This window comes from Nuphar pumila, chromosome 6, assembly GCF_984573655.1.
Source record: "Nuphar pumila chromosome 6, dmNupPumi1.hap1.1, whole genome shotgun sequence".
Classification (NCBI taxonomy): domain Eukaryota; kingdom Viridiplantae; phylum Streptophyta; class Magnoliopsida; order Nymphaeales; family Nymphaeaceae; genus Nuphar; species Nuphar pumila.
This window is the reverse complement of record NC_143254.1, coordinates 29,944,753-29,959,245: the sequence shown is the minus strand read 5'-3', so window position 1 is coordinate 29,959,245 and position 14,493 is coordinate 29,944,753. Positions and strand designations below refer to the sequence as shown.

The following is a 14,493-nucleotide window of genomic DNA, read 5'->3' as shown; positions in this document are numbered from 1 at the left end:
ATTCAATATATCGAAGCAGTATCCAAAATAAACATAAAGACCTGAGATGAGGAATCTCTAGCCTACACCTAGGGATGGCAGTGGACCGGGGTGGGGGTGGGGGGGGACAAGGTCTCCACCCCTGCCCCGTTTTAAAATTGGAACCTTCATCCCCCCACCGGGATGGATTTTAACCTCCACCCCCGCCTTCATCTCCATTTCATGTCCTCCATCCCCGGTCCAAACGGGGGTGAGGCGGGGCGGAGACCAGTTTCCCCTAGGTCTATAGTCATTCCTTAAAGGATTGGGGACGGGACGGGGCGAGGCGGGGGACAGCATAAGTTCATCCCTGCACGAGGATAGATTTTAATCTTCACCTCGGCCTCCATCCCTGTTTCATGCCCTTCATCCTCGGTTCAAAAGGGGCAAGGAGGGTCAGGGCCCGTTGTCCCCCGGTCCACTGCCATCCCTACCTACACCTCCTCCTTTGGTCCAGCCGAAAAAATCCTTTAATTTTAACGTAACCTGGCGGAAATTGGTGAGGAGAAAACACAAAAAAAAAAAAAGGGAGCAGCAAGGGTTGACTTGAGAAAGGACGAAAAAAGGAGGAGGGAGCTGCTCATCTCTTCCCCTTCGCTTGTCCTTTTCTCTCCAAAGAGAGAGAGAGAGGACCAACCGCCGTGTTTGGTATACGCTCTTTTGGACGTTGCTAACGTCTCTCTCAACTTCCTTTCTTTCCTTTCAAAGTCTGGATATTTTTTGATACGTGTAGTTAAGTGGACGTTAGAGAGAGAGAGTCCAGGAGGAAGAAAATTCCACCACCATTCCAACACGTCCAACTCTCTCTCTCTCTAACGTCAAGCACACGCAGTGTCCTCATACCACACTACTTCTTCAACTAAACAAATCCTAAATCTCAATCCGACTAAAATATTTCACCAAAAATCAACTCCTCTTCTTTCTCAACACAATCCATCACCACCACCACCAAACTATTGTGTTCTACTGCAGAAACCCATCAACAATGGCAAAAAAGCCAGTATCACCACCATCATCGAATCCCCACCTCCTCCTTTGCCTCCTCCTACTCTCAACCACCATCATCTCGGTGACCTCTCGCTTCGTGGTGGAGAAAAGCAGCATCACCGTGCTGTCACCGGAGAGACTCCGGTCCAAGCACGACGGCGCCATCGGCAATTTCGGCGTCCCCGACTACGGGGGCACCTTCATCGGTACCCTCTTCTATCCCTCCACCGCCTCCCCTTCCTCCATGGGCTGTGAGTCCTTCGATTCCCCTTTCAAGTCCAAACATCGCTGCCGCCCCCTCGTCGTCCTCCTCGACCGCGGTGGCTGCTTCTTCGCCCTCAAGGTCTGGAACGCGCAACTCGCTGGCGCCAAGGCCGTCCTCGTCGCCGACAACCGGGACGAGCCCCTTATCACCATGGAAACCCCCAGGGAGGCCACCGAATCCGAGGCCTACCTCAAGAACATCACCATCCCCTCCGCCCTCATCGAGCGCGGCTTGGGCGAGAGCCTGAAGAAGTCCCTGGCTCGTGGGGAGGAGGTCCTGATCAAGATCGACTGGCGCGAGGCCGTGCCGCACCCGGACAGCCGCGTCGAGTACGAATTCTGGACCAACAGCAACGACGAGTGTGGGATCCGGTGCGACGAGCAGATGGAGTTCGTGAAGAGCTTCAGGGGACACGCCCAGCTGTTGGAGAAGGACGGGTACGCCCAATTCACGCCCCATTACATCACTTGGTACTGCCCGGAAGCCTTCATCTTGAGCAAGCAATGCAAATCTCAGTGTATCAATCACGGGAGGTACTGCGCGCCCGACCCCGAGAAGGATTTCGATCGCGGGTACGAGGGGAAGGACGTTCTGCTGGAGAATTTGAGGCAATTATGTGTTCACAGGGTGGCTAATGAGAGTAACAGACCTTGGTTGTGGTGGGACTATGTGACCGATTTCCATATTAGGTGCCCCATGAAGGAGAAGAAGTACAATAAGGATTGCGCCGAGGAAGTCATCACGTCCCTCTGTACGCGGATCTTTTGCTGACCATTGTTGTGTTTGAATCTAATTTGATTTTTGAGCCTGTGTATAATTGTTTGATGTCGGTCTACGTTTGATTTGATCAGATTTGTCGCTCGATAAGATTCGGAAGTGTATGGGAGACCCGGAGGCCGATGCTGATAATCCTGTTCTGAAGTTGGAACAGGACCTTCAGGTTTTCGAATCCGTCTTCCTTCTTTCTCTTGTTGTTTGATCTGTGTGGCCAATTGGGAGCGATCGAATTAGACCATTGTATGTTGAATTCTGTACGCTATAATTTTTTTTTTTGGTTTTCAGGTTGGGCGAGGATCGCGCGGCGATGTTACTATTTTGCCCACATTGGTCATTAACAATGCGCAGTATCGAGGTGTGTATATCAGATCTGCTGTTGATCTTATTTGCACTAGTACTTCACATGTATCGTTTACCATACCGTGTTGGTAGTCAAGTTAGGTGTTTTCTATTTGTAATTATCTGTTTATTTCCTTGATTAATTGAAAATGGCATTGTTTATGGTATTTTCATATCCATAGCATACTGCATCTATTGTATAATGAACAATTCCATCTGAGGTTGATCTGAAGGTATATTTTTGTAAGCATTACACCGTGATTAACCAGGTTGCTAGTATTTTCTTTTAGGTTTGTACGGGAAAGATATTTATTTCATATCCAAAATACGAACCCAACCATATCAAATTATTTGAATTATCCCTTTCTCATTTATTATAAAGGAAATTTGGAGCGAACTGCTGTGCTGAAAGCTATCTGTGCTGGATTCGAAGAGTCAACAGAGCCTGCAGTTTGTTTAAGTGGAGGTGGTTAATCTATTCTTGCATTCCTTTGTTTTTTCCTTTTTTTCTAATGATTTGATATGACCAGTAATTGGTTCCTTGCTGCATCTATCCTGTGCCTTATCCATGCAGACATTGAGACAAATGAATGCCTTGAAAAAAATGGTGGCTGTTGGCAGGACACCAAAAATAATGTTACTGCTTGCAAGGTATTGTGACAATTAATCTGTTGGGTTTTCAATCTCTGCTGCATTTGGTCTGATTGAATCCTTATTTTTTTCCTCTCTTTCTTTTTCTTCTATTTTTGAGTAGGACACTTTCAGAGGCAGAGTCTGTCAATGCCCATCAGTGAATGGCGTTCAGTATCAGGGAGATGGTTACAAACATTGCGAAGGTCTGCCACTTGCTTAGCTTCTATTAAAATATCTTGATTCTTATCATTGTGGTGCACAATTTCTTTAGCTGTCATTGTTTACCTTAGGACTCAATCATCTTGCTCTGGTGTTTTCAGGAATATGTGTGCTTTCTTTGGAAGTGATTCTAATGATTCTGCTATTAAATATGTTCTGAGATTTGCTCTTATAACTGATTCAGTTTTATAATCTTGGAGCAGTTTGTTTTCTAGTTCCTTGTGAGTTAGATTCTTATATATTGCCCGCGTGCATGAAACAAATGTTCTCTAAGTTTCATTTTTACTATTTGCTGGGAATTCGGTTGATAGGTCAATAACTATTGTTAGATTGAACTTGGATTGGTGGCACAGATGGAGTGTATTTCCCATCCTATGCATAAATTGAAGCTAAGTTCTAAATGTTGTCCTAACATGATGGTAGATCAAAGCCCTTGCTTCAAACTTATTGCCTACGTGGTGTGGAAAGATGTGTACACAGGAAATATGGGATAAGGAGGTTTGGTGAGAGAGAGAAATACTAGAAAAATTAGCTGGGAACAAATCCTTTGTGGGTCTTTAATCGAGTGAATTGTTGGAGGCGAACTTGTTTTTCCTGTGGTTAGAGTTGTCGACATCTTATTCAGGATCTGATGTTCTTTTTTTCTTTTGAGAAAAAGTAGAATTTTATTCGATAGTCAAACAGCATGGAGGTACAATAGGTGACCAACTGATGGATAGGATAGTTCAATCGATTACCCCAGTGACCAGTCTTAGACAGAACTTTTCCTGGCCAATTGATTTTGGCACAAAGAAGGGCATCTGCAATGGAAGGGAAAATAGATAAGAAACTTGAGTCCCTTAAGCTTCTTGAGTTTCTTTCCATCTAAACTGCACACAACGTTGTAGACATCTGCATCTCTGTATCATTACCCATCCTCTGCTTTTCAATACATCAATCTTCATTCCTTCTAAGTTATAATTAACTTTAACTATTTCTATCAACTCAGATCAGTCCTATTGAAATAATTTCTGAAACTTAGAACACGACCAAGTTAATGCTTAGTTGTTTCTTCCTCAACCAGTCATTCATGCATCTGATTGGCAGTTGTAGCTCTTTCATCTTCAGATTTAACTGACACACTGGCCCATCTAGAGATGCTATCCATGCAACCAATTTACCTCTCCTTGATGGACTGAAGCTCCATATCATTTTCTTCGGAAAGGGCATTACTGTAGGCTCTAATCATGCATTATAAAAATCCCATAGAAAATATCCATTTGGGGAAATAATCCTGTTCAAATTTAATTGCAACTCTCTCTCGCACGCTATATATATGTGTGTGTGTGTGTGTGTGTGTGTGTGTGTGTGTGTGAAGAAAATTTAAGACATAAAAATATGTCATATATGCATAAATGGCTGCACCCTAAGTACCAGCATTGGCATGGGTATGCCAGGGACATTGGGCATCCGTGTTACACTAGGAAAGATCTTTGAAATGAATTGGAGGCATGTTCCAATCTGGGAAAGCAAAGAAGAATCAGATTGGATATGTTAGTCATATCAGTAATCATATAGTACAAATTTCTTTGTGATTTGTACTTGAATAAGAAGATTTTTGGATTAAAAGGAAACCCTTGAGTTTCAGATACTGTCAGCAGACTTTCAAGTTTTAGCTTAATAATCTTACTGGATAAAAAATGCACCTATTTTTTGAAAATATTCAAAAGTGCAGTTAAACTTTGTATGGTTAACAAGACGGTCTTGTCTCTGGAGTTTAAATTTGTATCAAATCTTAAATGTTACCTTTAAGCTTTATTGATCTCATTGTCTCTCTCCAAAGGTCAATATCTCTTTCTAATAAGTTTAACCAATTTGTTGTGGCATGGGAATAATGATGATTCTACAGATCAATATATTTTAAGGATAAATCAAAACCAATAAAATAAAAAATTGAGGGAAGAAGAAATCAATTTGATATTAATTCATCAGCCTTCTGAACCCAGGTTGATGTATGAGAGTATATTCTAATTATTGGAGGGTAAAAAATAGTATCTTTGTACGAACCCAATATAGATTAGTAGTATCTGTAGTAAATTTTTGAATAATTTGTCTTTGATATGCATAAACAAAACTTTGATGCCTTTCCTGAAAAATTCAAAAAAGGTTAGTGCATTTTTTAGTTATGTCAAAAAGTTAGGTTCCATTTTGAAAAATTTCCCATTATTTTTTTGAGGGCTCTCTTTAATTTACTTGTATATTTCTATTTTGCTAGCTGTTGGCCCTGCAAGGTGTGCAGTAAATCATGGAGGCTGCTGGTCAGAGACTAGAAATGGGCAGACTTTTTTGGCATGCTCAGTTCTGTCCTTCAATCCCCATATTTGAATGAGTCTTCATTGTTTAAGTTCTTTTATGTGCTTGTTTAAATTGGGTTTACATGCATCTTGTACTAATTCATCTTCTTCTACCAATTGTACTTATTGCATAATAGGAATCTGCTCTCAAGGGCTGCCAATGTCCACATGGATTCCGTGGTGATGGACATCAATGTGAAGGTGAATTTACAGTTAGAATTTATGCTATTATTTCTGTATTTGGTCTCATCCATGTTTTTTGCCATTGTCTGGCTGAATTCTTGGTTTTGTACTATATTCCAGATATTGATGAATGCAAGGAGCATCTTGCCTGTCAATGTGATGGTTGTAGTTGCAAAAACACATGGGGGGGGTATGATTGTAACTGTCGTGGTGGCCTTCTATACATAAAGGAGCAGGACACATGTATTGGTAAGGATTTTTAAAGAGTACACGGTTTGTTGTTTTACCATGTATTAGAGAATTTATGTTTGTTTTGCTTTGAGTTTTCCTATGGCCTATGAGGATATTTTGATCATAATTATGTTTTATTTTGCAGTATGGCATGCTTCTGTCTAAGTCTAATACCAGATATTGGTTGGTTGTAGATTGTGGATTACTCTTCTGTCTATGTTTTATAATTCTAGCTTTTAGCAGCATATGCCAATTTTTAGGTTATCTGATTGACTTGGCTTTCACTGAACATCTCCTCTTTAGTCGGCTTCTTCGGAAATTATTACAAGCATGCAATGAATACTTGCAAATTAGTTCATGAAAATGTCTGACATTTTTTGACTGCTTATACTTGTAATAGTAATAGTAATGTCACTAATAGCAGTAATGAAGATAACAATATTGATGTATTTATGCAGCCAAAAATTCTTCGCGATTTGGGTGGTTTATGACACTACTGGTATTATCTGGTTTCGTGGGTATTGGTCTTGCTGGTTATATATTCTACAAATACAGGCTTCGGGTATGTATTCTTGGCTAAACATTCCCTCGGTGCTGTTTACGATAAATAATTATATATACATCACTTGCATGAGTATTACCGATTTGCTTCTTTTTTTTTCAGTCATATATGGACGCTGAGATTATGGCCATCATGTCTCAGTACATGCCACTAGACAGCCAAAACAATGAAGCTCAACCTCTGCGACAAAGCTCTGTCTAAAAAAAGTAGGTGCCTTGATATTGATAATTGATGACGTTTCACCTAGGTGTTTCTAGTACCTAATGCTATCTTCATCCAGTTCTTTATTCTGCCATTCATTATACTGTATGAACCAGCTGAGTAAGCAAAGTGCATTTGTTACACTCATCGCAAATGTGTAATACCGTATTGGGGAGAGGCTGCCATGAGTAGATACCAGATGTGTCATTCATCGCAAACACGCAAAGTTATTATGCTGGTGTCTCTCCTGAACTGAAGCTTCTGCATTTGTTACACTCCATCTCTGCAGACCAGCTCCGTAACCTTTGTAGCACACATTAATTCTCCACATAGATATCGTAAGAGACATTACAACAGAAAGATATGAGAGAGAGAGAGATGTACTTGTTTTGGTCTTTTGAATAATAGCAGCTAAAATCTTTTTCAGATACATTCTGTATTACACGGACAAGGTATATTCAATGTAATGGTATTTTTTGGCACACCGAAATAAACATGTGGCTGCATTTACCTAGTTAATAAGAAGTATCTTTAGAATTTTGTTGTTCTATTTGGGTTTGAGTTATATTTTCTGGTTTTCTGAGCATTTCATGCACTAGTTTGATGTAAGGTTCAGTTACGCCTTTTCAAGATCAGGCCATGCTCTCATGAATATTTTTGTGAACACAATTAGTTTTACACTACTAACTATGCAGGTAAGCAAACAGAGATTGTCAAAGACACCCCTATTGTGTGCAACTGAGCTCAAACAATAGCCCTTACAACAAGCTTTCAAACACACTTGAAATCTCCCAAAACGCACTCAAGATCTGAGCCTTCAAGGATCGGCCTTCCTAGACTATCACAGGCCCTAGGGAGGTTCAGTGGCACCTGCTGCACGAGGCAGTTTGAGTGCACTCTTGTGCGTGTGTGAGTCGCGCACCCTTGTGAGTGTGGTTTGTTGCGACCTGTAGTGGTGTTGTGCACTGCTGTGCGTGAGTGGTGCTGCATGTTGTAGTGTACAATACCACAGCCTCGTGCTACTGTGGTTGATGGCACACGCAGTGGTGCGGGGTCCTGTACTGTGGGGTTGTGCAGCAGGCTGCTGTGGCTGCTATTGCACATGGGAGCGTGCAGCTGAGCTGCTGCTGCTAGTTGAGGCAACTCCTTGTGGCAGAATGTGTTCATAGCGCATGTGTGTGTGTGTGCTGTGGTGGTTGTTATGCTGCTGCTGTGGCACGGGAGTCACGGCCGATACTAACCACCTGACAGGATACTCAATCCTGGCAGAATCTTTAGGCGGCCTAGGGCTAGATCGACTCTTAATAGCCCTTGTGCCGATGAAAATCTAAAGTGCGCTGGAGAAAAGTGGACAGATCAGCCGGAAATGGCTGAATCTGATTGGAGGCCGCCACAGACGTGGCAAGCTGTTTCTGCTGTTGTTGTTGCTGTATGCACGCTGACAAGGGAGTCACCGGCACTAGGGCCACGGAGAAGAATTCCTCGACGGTCCTTTGACCAAAGGATGCACGAACCTTGGTGTGCTGTCCGAAATGCTGAGAATGCCAAGAAAATCATCTATGTTCGGCTGAAAATCGAAGAAGGCGGTGGTGCGTGTGTCCACTGGGAAGCAAGCATGTGATCTAACCATGAATTCCACACAGATCATGGAAATTGCTGAGAGAGAGAGAGAGAGAGAGTTTTAGATCTCTGATCTAAGCTAAGAATCATGCGAACTATGCTCAAATCCACAGAGATTGAGAATGAGAAACCCACCTAGAGTGCGGTAGAGCTCTCACCGATCAATAGTTGCTGGAAAACGATGAGGATCGGCTACTCCTAGCTAGGATCCAGTGCTCCTCAACTTCTACAGTGCTCAGGTTGTCTAATTGCCGCAGTTGATTGCATGAATTGTTCTTTCATTTGCCGGAAAGGAGGATCACATGTGTGTGATGGAGATCAGATGACCAGGTGCTCAAACGGAGTAGAGATTGATCTCTAGAGTAAAGATCACGCTCTAATTCAGCTAAGTGTGAGTGAATAGTAGTGCTCGGGTGAGAGGAAGAAGAGAGGAGGAAGAATATGAGAAGAGAAGAGGGAGAAAGAATGAAAATTCATTTCAAATTTAGAAGATACTTCCAATTGGTGCAATTGAGCTTATTTATATGCTCATATTCTGCCTACAATGGTCATGGGTCTAAAGACCTGCAATGTGTACCTATAAATCCCCATACACCCGCCAATTAAGAAATTCAAAGTGCAAAAGTTAAATCCAAACATTGAACCTCACCGAGCTCACAATTCTCAAGGGCTGAGGTCAAGATGATTGGGTATACATGTGGGGTCGTAACAAACCACCATTATCTACTAATCCATGTCCTCAAGGTATAAACTCTAAAAATCTCTCAACATTCTCAAATATCCACGATGTGGTGATTTTCCCATTGTTGTCCCATTCTTCAAGGTACTTCTTGACTAGCTTGTCATGTAGACATCTCTCACTTAATTTTGAGAATTAGGTTGGGCTTGACATGCTCCTCGTCTTCCAATGGTGTCTCAACCTCTTGTGGAGGTTCTCCCACATACGGTTTAGGCCTTGACACATGAAAAACTGGGTAAACTCTTATCCCAGGAGGGAGACTAATTAAGTCGATATGCGGCTTGACTTATCTTTTCTTTCACTTTGTAAGGCCCAAAGTACTTGGGGAGTAGTTTGCTTTGCACTTTTGATTGTTCAACCCATGTAATGTCTTTTGCCTAAGCTCTTGGGGGGCATTTGAGCCATACCCAATCTCCAATGGAAAACTCACGATCCATTCATCCTTTGGTTCATTCTTGCTTTGTGCTTTGGCCATTTTCTCCTCGATTAATTGGAGGATTTCATCCTTTGTTTTGAGTTGTTGATCAACCTCTACCAATTCAGCGCTCTCATGCTCATATAGCACGTGGTTAGGAGGTTGATATCCATACAAGGATTCAAAAGCAGTGTTGTGAGAGGCTTACGCCTCAGTACCTGAAGCTTACGCCTCAGAGGCGAAGCGCAAGCTGAAGGTACTGAGGCGTTGTATGAAGCGTTTGCAGGCTTGAAGCACGTGCTTCACATGGGTGAAGTGCATGCCTCGCATCAAGGTGCGCTTTGCTTCTAAGGCATGTGCATCATGTAGTCTGGTGCGAGCACAACAATATCCCTGCACCTTCCCCTCGCTCCTCCCAATTCCCATACCTCCATTTTTTTCCATCAGCAAGGCCTCCTGAAACTCATCCCCCTACTCCGTCCAAACAACAAAAAAGAAAAGAGTTCTTTGATCTTTTCCCCCTTGTTTTGTTCCCTCTCCTTTCAGAACAGAGGAAGGAATCCCCAAACACGCCGCTCGATTTAGTTTAGAAGGAATGGGAGGTGGGGGAAACGTTTCCCTCTGGATCGGAGGCGAGGGAGGTGGTGCAGTCGTTGATCAACCTCATTCGGGAGATCTAAGCCATGTTGGAAAGTTGATGCGGCCCCTCGAAGAAGCAGGCCTCCGATCTGTCGGAGAGGGTGAAGTTGTTGAGCCCTCTCTTGGACGAGCTGAGGGAGAGGGATGGCGTCATCGACCTAGACGTCATAGCTGGCCTCGTCGCCCTCAAATCGGCGTTCGAATCGGCCAAGGTCCTCTTCCAATTCACTAACGAGGGCAGTAAATTGTTTCAGGCAATTATCTTTTTCCTCTTCCTTGCTATTTGTTTTCTTCTCTGTAAGCGTTAGTTAGTTCTTGATGTTCTTTTGGTATCGTATTGGAGACGAGAAAAGGAACCTCTTGTTTTTGTGTAATTGACCGAATTCGATTTACTTTGATGCTTAAATTGAGGGAACGGCTTGTAGTTTTTCATCCTTATATTGATCTTCGATTGAATATTACATGGTTGTTCTTGTGCTTCATTTTTTGTCTCTTTTTCTTTTGGTGATTATTGTATATTGGCGTTAATTAGTAGTTTTTATTTAAAATTTTCATTGTTTTATTAATATTATATATTTTATTATTTTGATCATGAAGCTTACGCTTCAACGCCTCGAAGCTTACGCCTCGCTTCATAACAGGCTCAACGCCTCGCTTCGCCTCATCGCATTTAACAACCTTGTTCAAAAGGACTCATGTCTATTGCGGAGTGATGACTAGTATTGTATGAATATTCAGTTCATGAGAGGAATGTAGTCTATGACTTGGGCTTGGTGCTAGCAAAGCACCTAATCTAAGGCTCCAAGGTCTTGTTAACAACCTTCGTTTTTTCATTGCTTGCCAATACCACATCTCTATTTTGGTGCCACAACTTCACAGACATTCTCCAAAAATTGCTTGCCAATACCACATCTCTCACACACAATAGTCCTTGGCATGCATAACTTCTCAACATGTTCTTGAAAGCTTTTCAACACATTAATGAGCATACTTTTAGTGAGGATGGTTTTGGGGGTTCTCCATGAGGTCTTCATCACTATCTTCTTTTTGTAGGTTACATGCCTTTCTACTCTAATTACATTAAATAAGAAAAAAAAACACAAAAAGTAGCACCATCTTCAAGTCTTGAAAATGCATCAGCCACTCGGTTGCTTGTCCCATTGTACTCAAGAGTAAAATCGTAAAATTAAAGTTTTATAATCCAACGTTGTTGGCTAGTGGTGGTGATACATTGTTTCATTAAATACTTGAGGTTCTTGTGGTTAATTTGCACATAAGGCCTCAATTTTAAAATGACCAAAACTATAAAAAGCATCTCTTGGGAATTGCCTTGCTCATATAAGCAATTAGTTGATTGCCTTGCATAAGAATCGCTCCAACTCTCATATTGTGTGCATCGGTCTCAATGATAAATTCTTTTGTGAAGTCCAAAAGTTCAAGTACCAAGGTATGAATCATAGCATGCTTGAAGGTCTCAAAAGCCTCATGTGCTTTGAGCATCCATCAAAAGGAGTCTTTCTTCGACATGGTTGTGAGAGGGGTGGTAATGGTTTCATACAGTGTTGTGAGAGGCGTACGCCTCAATACCTGAAGCGTACGCCTCATAGGCGAAGCGCACGCTCAAGGTATTGAGGCGTTGCATTGAGGCGTTTCAGGCTTGAAACGCACGCTTCACTCATGTGAAGCGCACACCTCAAGTCGAAATGTGCTTCGCTTCTAAAGCGTATGCATCTGTGTAGTCCGTGCAAACCGCCCCTTTCCTGCCAAAATCCGTTGTCGGGGACAGTGACGAGCAGGTTGGCGCCATTGTCAATGGGCTCGGACCACTTGCGGGAGATCCGAGGTCAAGTTCGTAGAAGGTGAGATGCTTCTGAGCGTCGATGGCAGCATGGCCGGAGGGGTCCTGGTTGGCTTCAGAGTAGTTGACCTTCATGGCGGCAAAGATGGAGTTGTTGCAGTCGACGACAACGATGGAGTAGACGAGGGTGTGGGACTTGTGAGCCTCAAGAGGGGTGGAGATGGGGAGGCGGGCAGCAGTGTCATGGTTGAGGGCGTAGATGAGCTTCTGCTTCTCGCAGGCGCCGATCATGACGGCGCGACCCTTGGGGTCGACGGCGAGGAACATACCCGGGATGATTCAGCGACAACCGAACTTGCCGAAGGTCTCCTGGTGGACCTGGCATTGGGCTCCTTGTTGTACTTGAGGATGTTGCTGCAGTCGGAGTCCTTCTGGGAGCCGGTGAGGCAAAACTGGGAGAGGGAGCGGTGCCGAAGACCGAGAGAGAGCTGTGTGCGGCCTGAAGTCTTCCTTCTCAGGATTGGTATTGTATCTCTGATTCTATGATTTTTTTTATGCCTGGGGTGGTGGCTTTGAAATGGATTTTGACAGGACCAGATCCCTCAGATTTGACATTGAGCTGACGCCTTGACCGTAAGGAAACTGTTCATCTGAAATGAGGTCACTAGACCGGCTACCAGCTTGTATCTTATTCTTTTTAAGTGATGACAATACATTAACGGGAAGTAGGCTTTTTTTAGCTACAATTAGGAGATATCATGCATAACAAGTAAATTTTGGTATCCTTTAATTACCTTGGTGATCTATGGTTCAGTGATGTTTCACATGGATTCATTAGGTAGATCAAGATCAAGGTTTTTCCTGAAGCACCTTTTCCAAATTTGAGGGATGATAAGAGGAAAGATGTCCATTTGATGAAAGTCCACTGGCATTTGTCTTTTTAGATAGTCCTGGCTTTGAGTCTTAAAGTAAAGCTCTACCTGTGATATAATATTCTATCACTACAAGAAAAATGCTAATTAGCGACGGATAGTAGCGACGACATTTTTCCATTGCCAATTAGCGATGGCTTAGCGACCGTCACTAATCCGTCGCTACGTTTCGTGATATTCACAGATGTAGCGATGGAAAATGGTTCGTCGCTAAGCCGTCGCTACATAGTGACGGCTTAGCGACGGATCAGTTTTGTCGCAACAACATGCTGCGGTTAGCGACGGATGGGGCGACGGTATTTTTCTGTCGCTACTTAGCGACGCCGTGAGCGACAGACATATTCTGTCGCTAAGGAGTTGTATATATTTACGTCGGCTTAGCGACAGAATTATTCCGTCGCCAATCCGTCGTTAATTTTCGCGTAAATCTGATCATAACCCTTTTCCCTCTTTTCCTGTTTCCTCTCTCCCGCCCTCTCTACGCAGCCCGACGCCTTCCTCTGCCGCCCGCCGCCCCGCGTTCCGCCCGAGCCGTCGCCCCGCCGACCGACCGTCACCTCACCGGAGACAGGTTCGCCGGCCCTACGCGTTTCAAGCAGGGGATAAACCCCCTGCCTTTCCGGCATGGGGGGTCGACCCCCTGCCGTGCTGGAAAGGCAGGGGGGTCGACCCCCTGCCGTGCCGTAAAGGGGGATGACGGCACGGCAGGGGGTTTAATCCCCTGCGTTTCCGGCAAGGGGGGTCGACCCCCTGCGTTTCCGGCAGGGGGGGTCGACCCCCTACCGGAAACGCAGGTGGTTTAACCCCTACCGTAAAGGCAGGGGGTTTAACCCTCTGCCGTGCCGGAAACGCAGGGGTTTAACCCTTGCATTTCCGGCATGGGGGGTCGACCCCCTGCCTTTCCGGCAGGGGGTTAACCCCATGCCGGAACAGGCAGGGGGTTAACCCCATGACGGAACAGGTAGGGGGTTAACCCCTTGCGTTTCCGGCAGGGGGTCGACCCCCTGCCTTTCCGGCAGGTCGACCTCGGCAGGGGGTCGACTCACTGGCGGAAAGGCTGGGAGTCAGTTAACCCCTTATGTTCCGTAAGGGGGTCGACCCTCTACCGGAACAGCAGGGGAGTCGACCCCTTGCCGGAACAGCTTCCTTTTTTTGTGGCGACTTTTTTTTAAAACTGCATTTTTTGTGCAGATTTTTCAACGGAACCAACTCGTGCTCAGCCACCTGTGGTAAGTAAATGACAAAAACAATGCAAATCGGGTAAATACCCGTGGTGAGTAAGTGATGCAAGCGTATCACATGTTATTTAATTTATTAGATGTAACACTTTATTGTTCACACACTCACTTAGTTGTTGATATTTAGGGTTGCTTTGTTGGAGTTCGGAGATCATGCTGAGCATGATTTTAATGTATGAATATGGAAGTGTTCTTATTTTTGGAGTACGGAGTCCATGCTAAGCATGGTAGTAGTTAGTGAGATATTGAAGTGTGTTTGTTGCAGGTACATGTTTGCCATTTGTTTGATATGAATGATTACGATGTATTGCAATGTTTGATGTAATTGTATCCATGCTTGCATGTAGTTACTTTCAATTTGATT

The 14,493-nt window shown here is 43.8% G+C and overlaps 1 protein-coding gene across 3 annotated transcripts; it reads left to right on the top strand.

Moving 5' to 3' along the window:
• The first annotated feature begins 903 nt into the window (after positions 1 to 903).
• On the top strand, positions 904 to 7,296 carry LOC149834526 (vacuolar-sorting receptor 7-like). 3 transcript variants are annotated; one of them, XM_090011464.1, is made up of 12 exons: positions 904 to 2,021; positions 2,122 to 2,210; positions 2,333 to 2,402; positions 2,769 to 2,852; positions 2,961 to 3,037; positions 3,141 to 3,222; positions 5,493 to 5,575; positions 5,709 to 5,772; positions 5,875 to 6,003; positions 6,444 to 6,547; positions 6,650 to 6,753; positions 6,865 to 7,296. In XM_090011464.1, exons 1-11 carry the CDS (start codon positions 1,004 to 1,006, stop codon positions 6,746 to 6,748), a joined length of 1,899 nt encoding a protein of 632 aa, XP_089867590.1. In that variant the 5' UTR covers positions 904 to 1,003; the 3' UTR covers positions 6,749 to 6,753; positions 6,865 to 7,296. The 3 variants fall into 3 exon arrangements, with proteins under 3 accessions (XP_089867590.1, XP_089867591.1, XP_089867589.1); XM_090011465.1 differs by having other exon boundaries at positions 6,828 to 6,967; XM_090011463.1 differs by having other exon boundaries at positions 6,650 to 7,296.
• Positions 7,297 to 14,493: the final 7,197 nt, after the last annotated feature.

Coding starts and splice junctions, on each gene's coding strand:
- LOC149834526 (XM_090011464.1), top strand. CDS start 1,004: ATGGCAAAAAAGCCAGTATCACCACCATCATCGAATCCCCACCTCCTC. Junction 2,403..2,768: donor TAACAATGCGCAGTATCGAG/GTGTGTATATCA, acceptor TTTATTATAAAG/GAAATTTGGAGCGAACTGCT. Junction 3,038..3,140: donor ATAATGTTACTGCTTGCAAG/GTATTGTGACAA, acceptor ATTTTTGAGTAG/GACACTTTCAGAGGCAGAGT.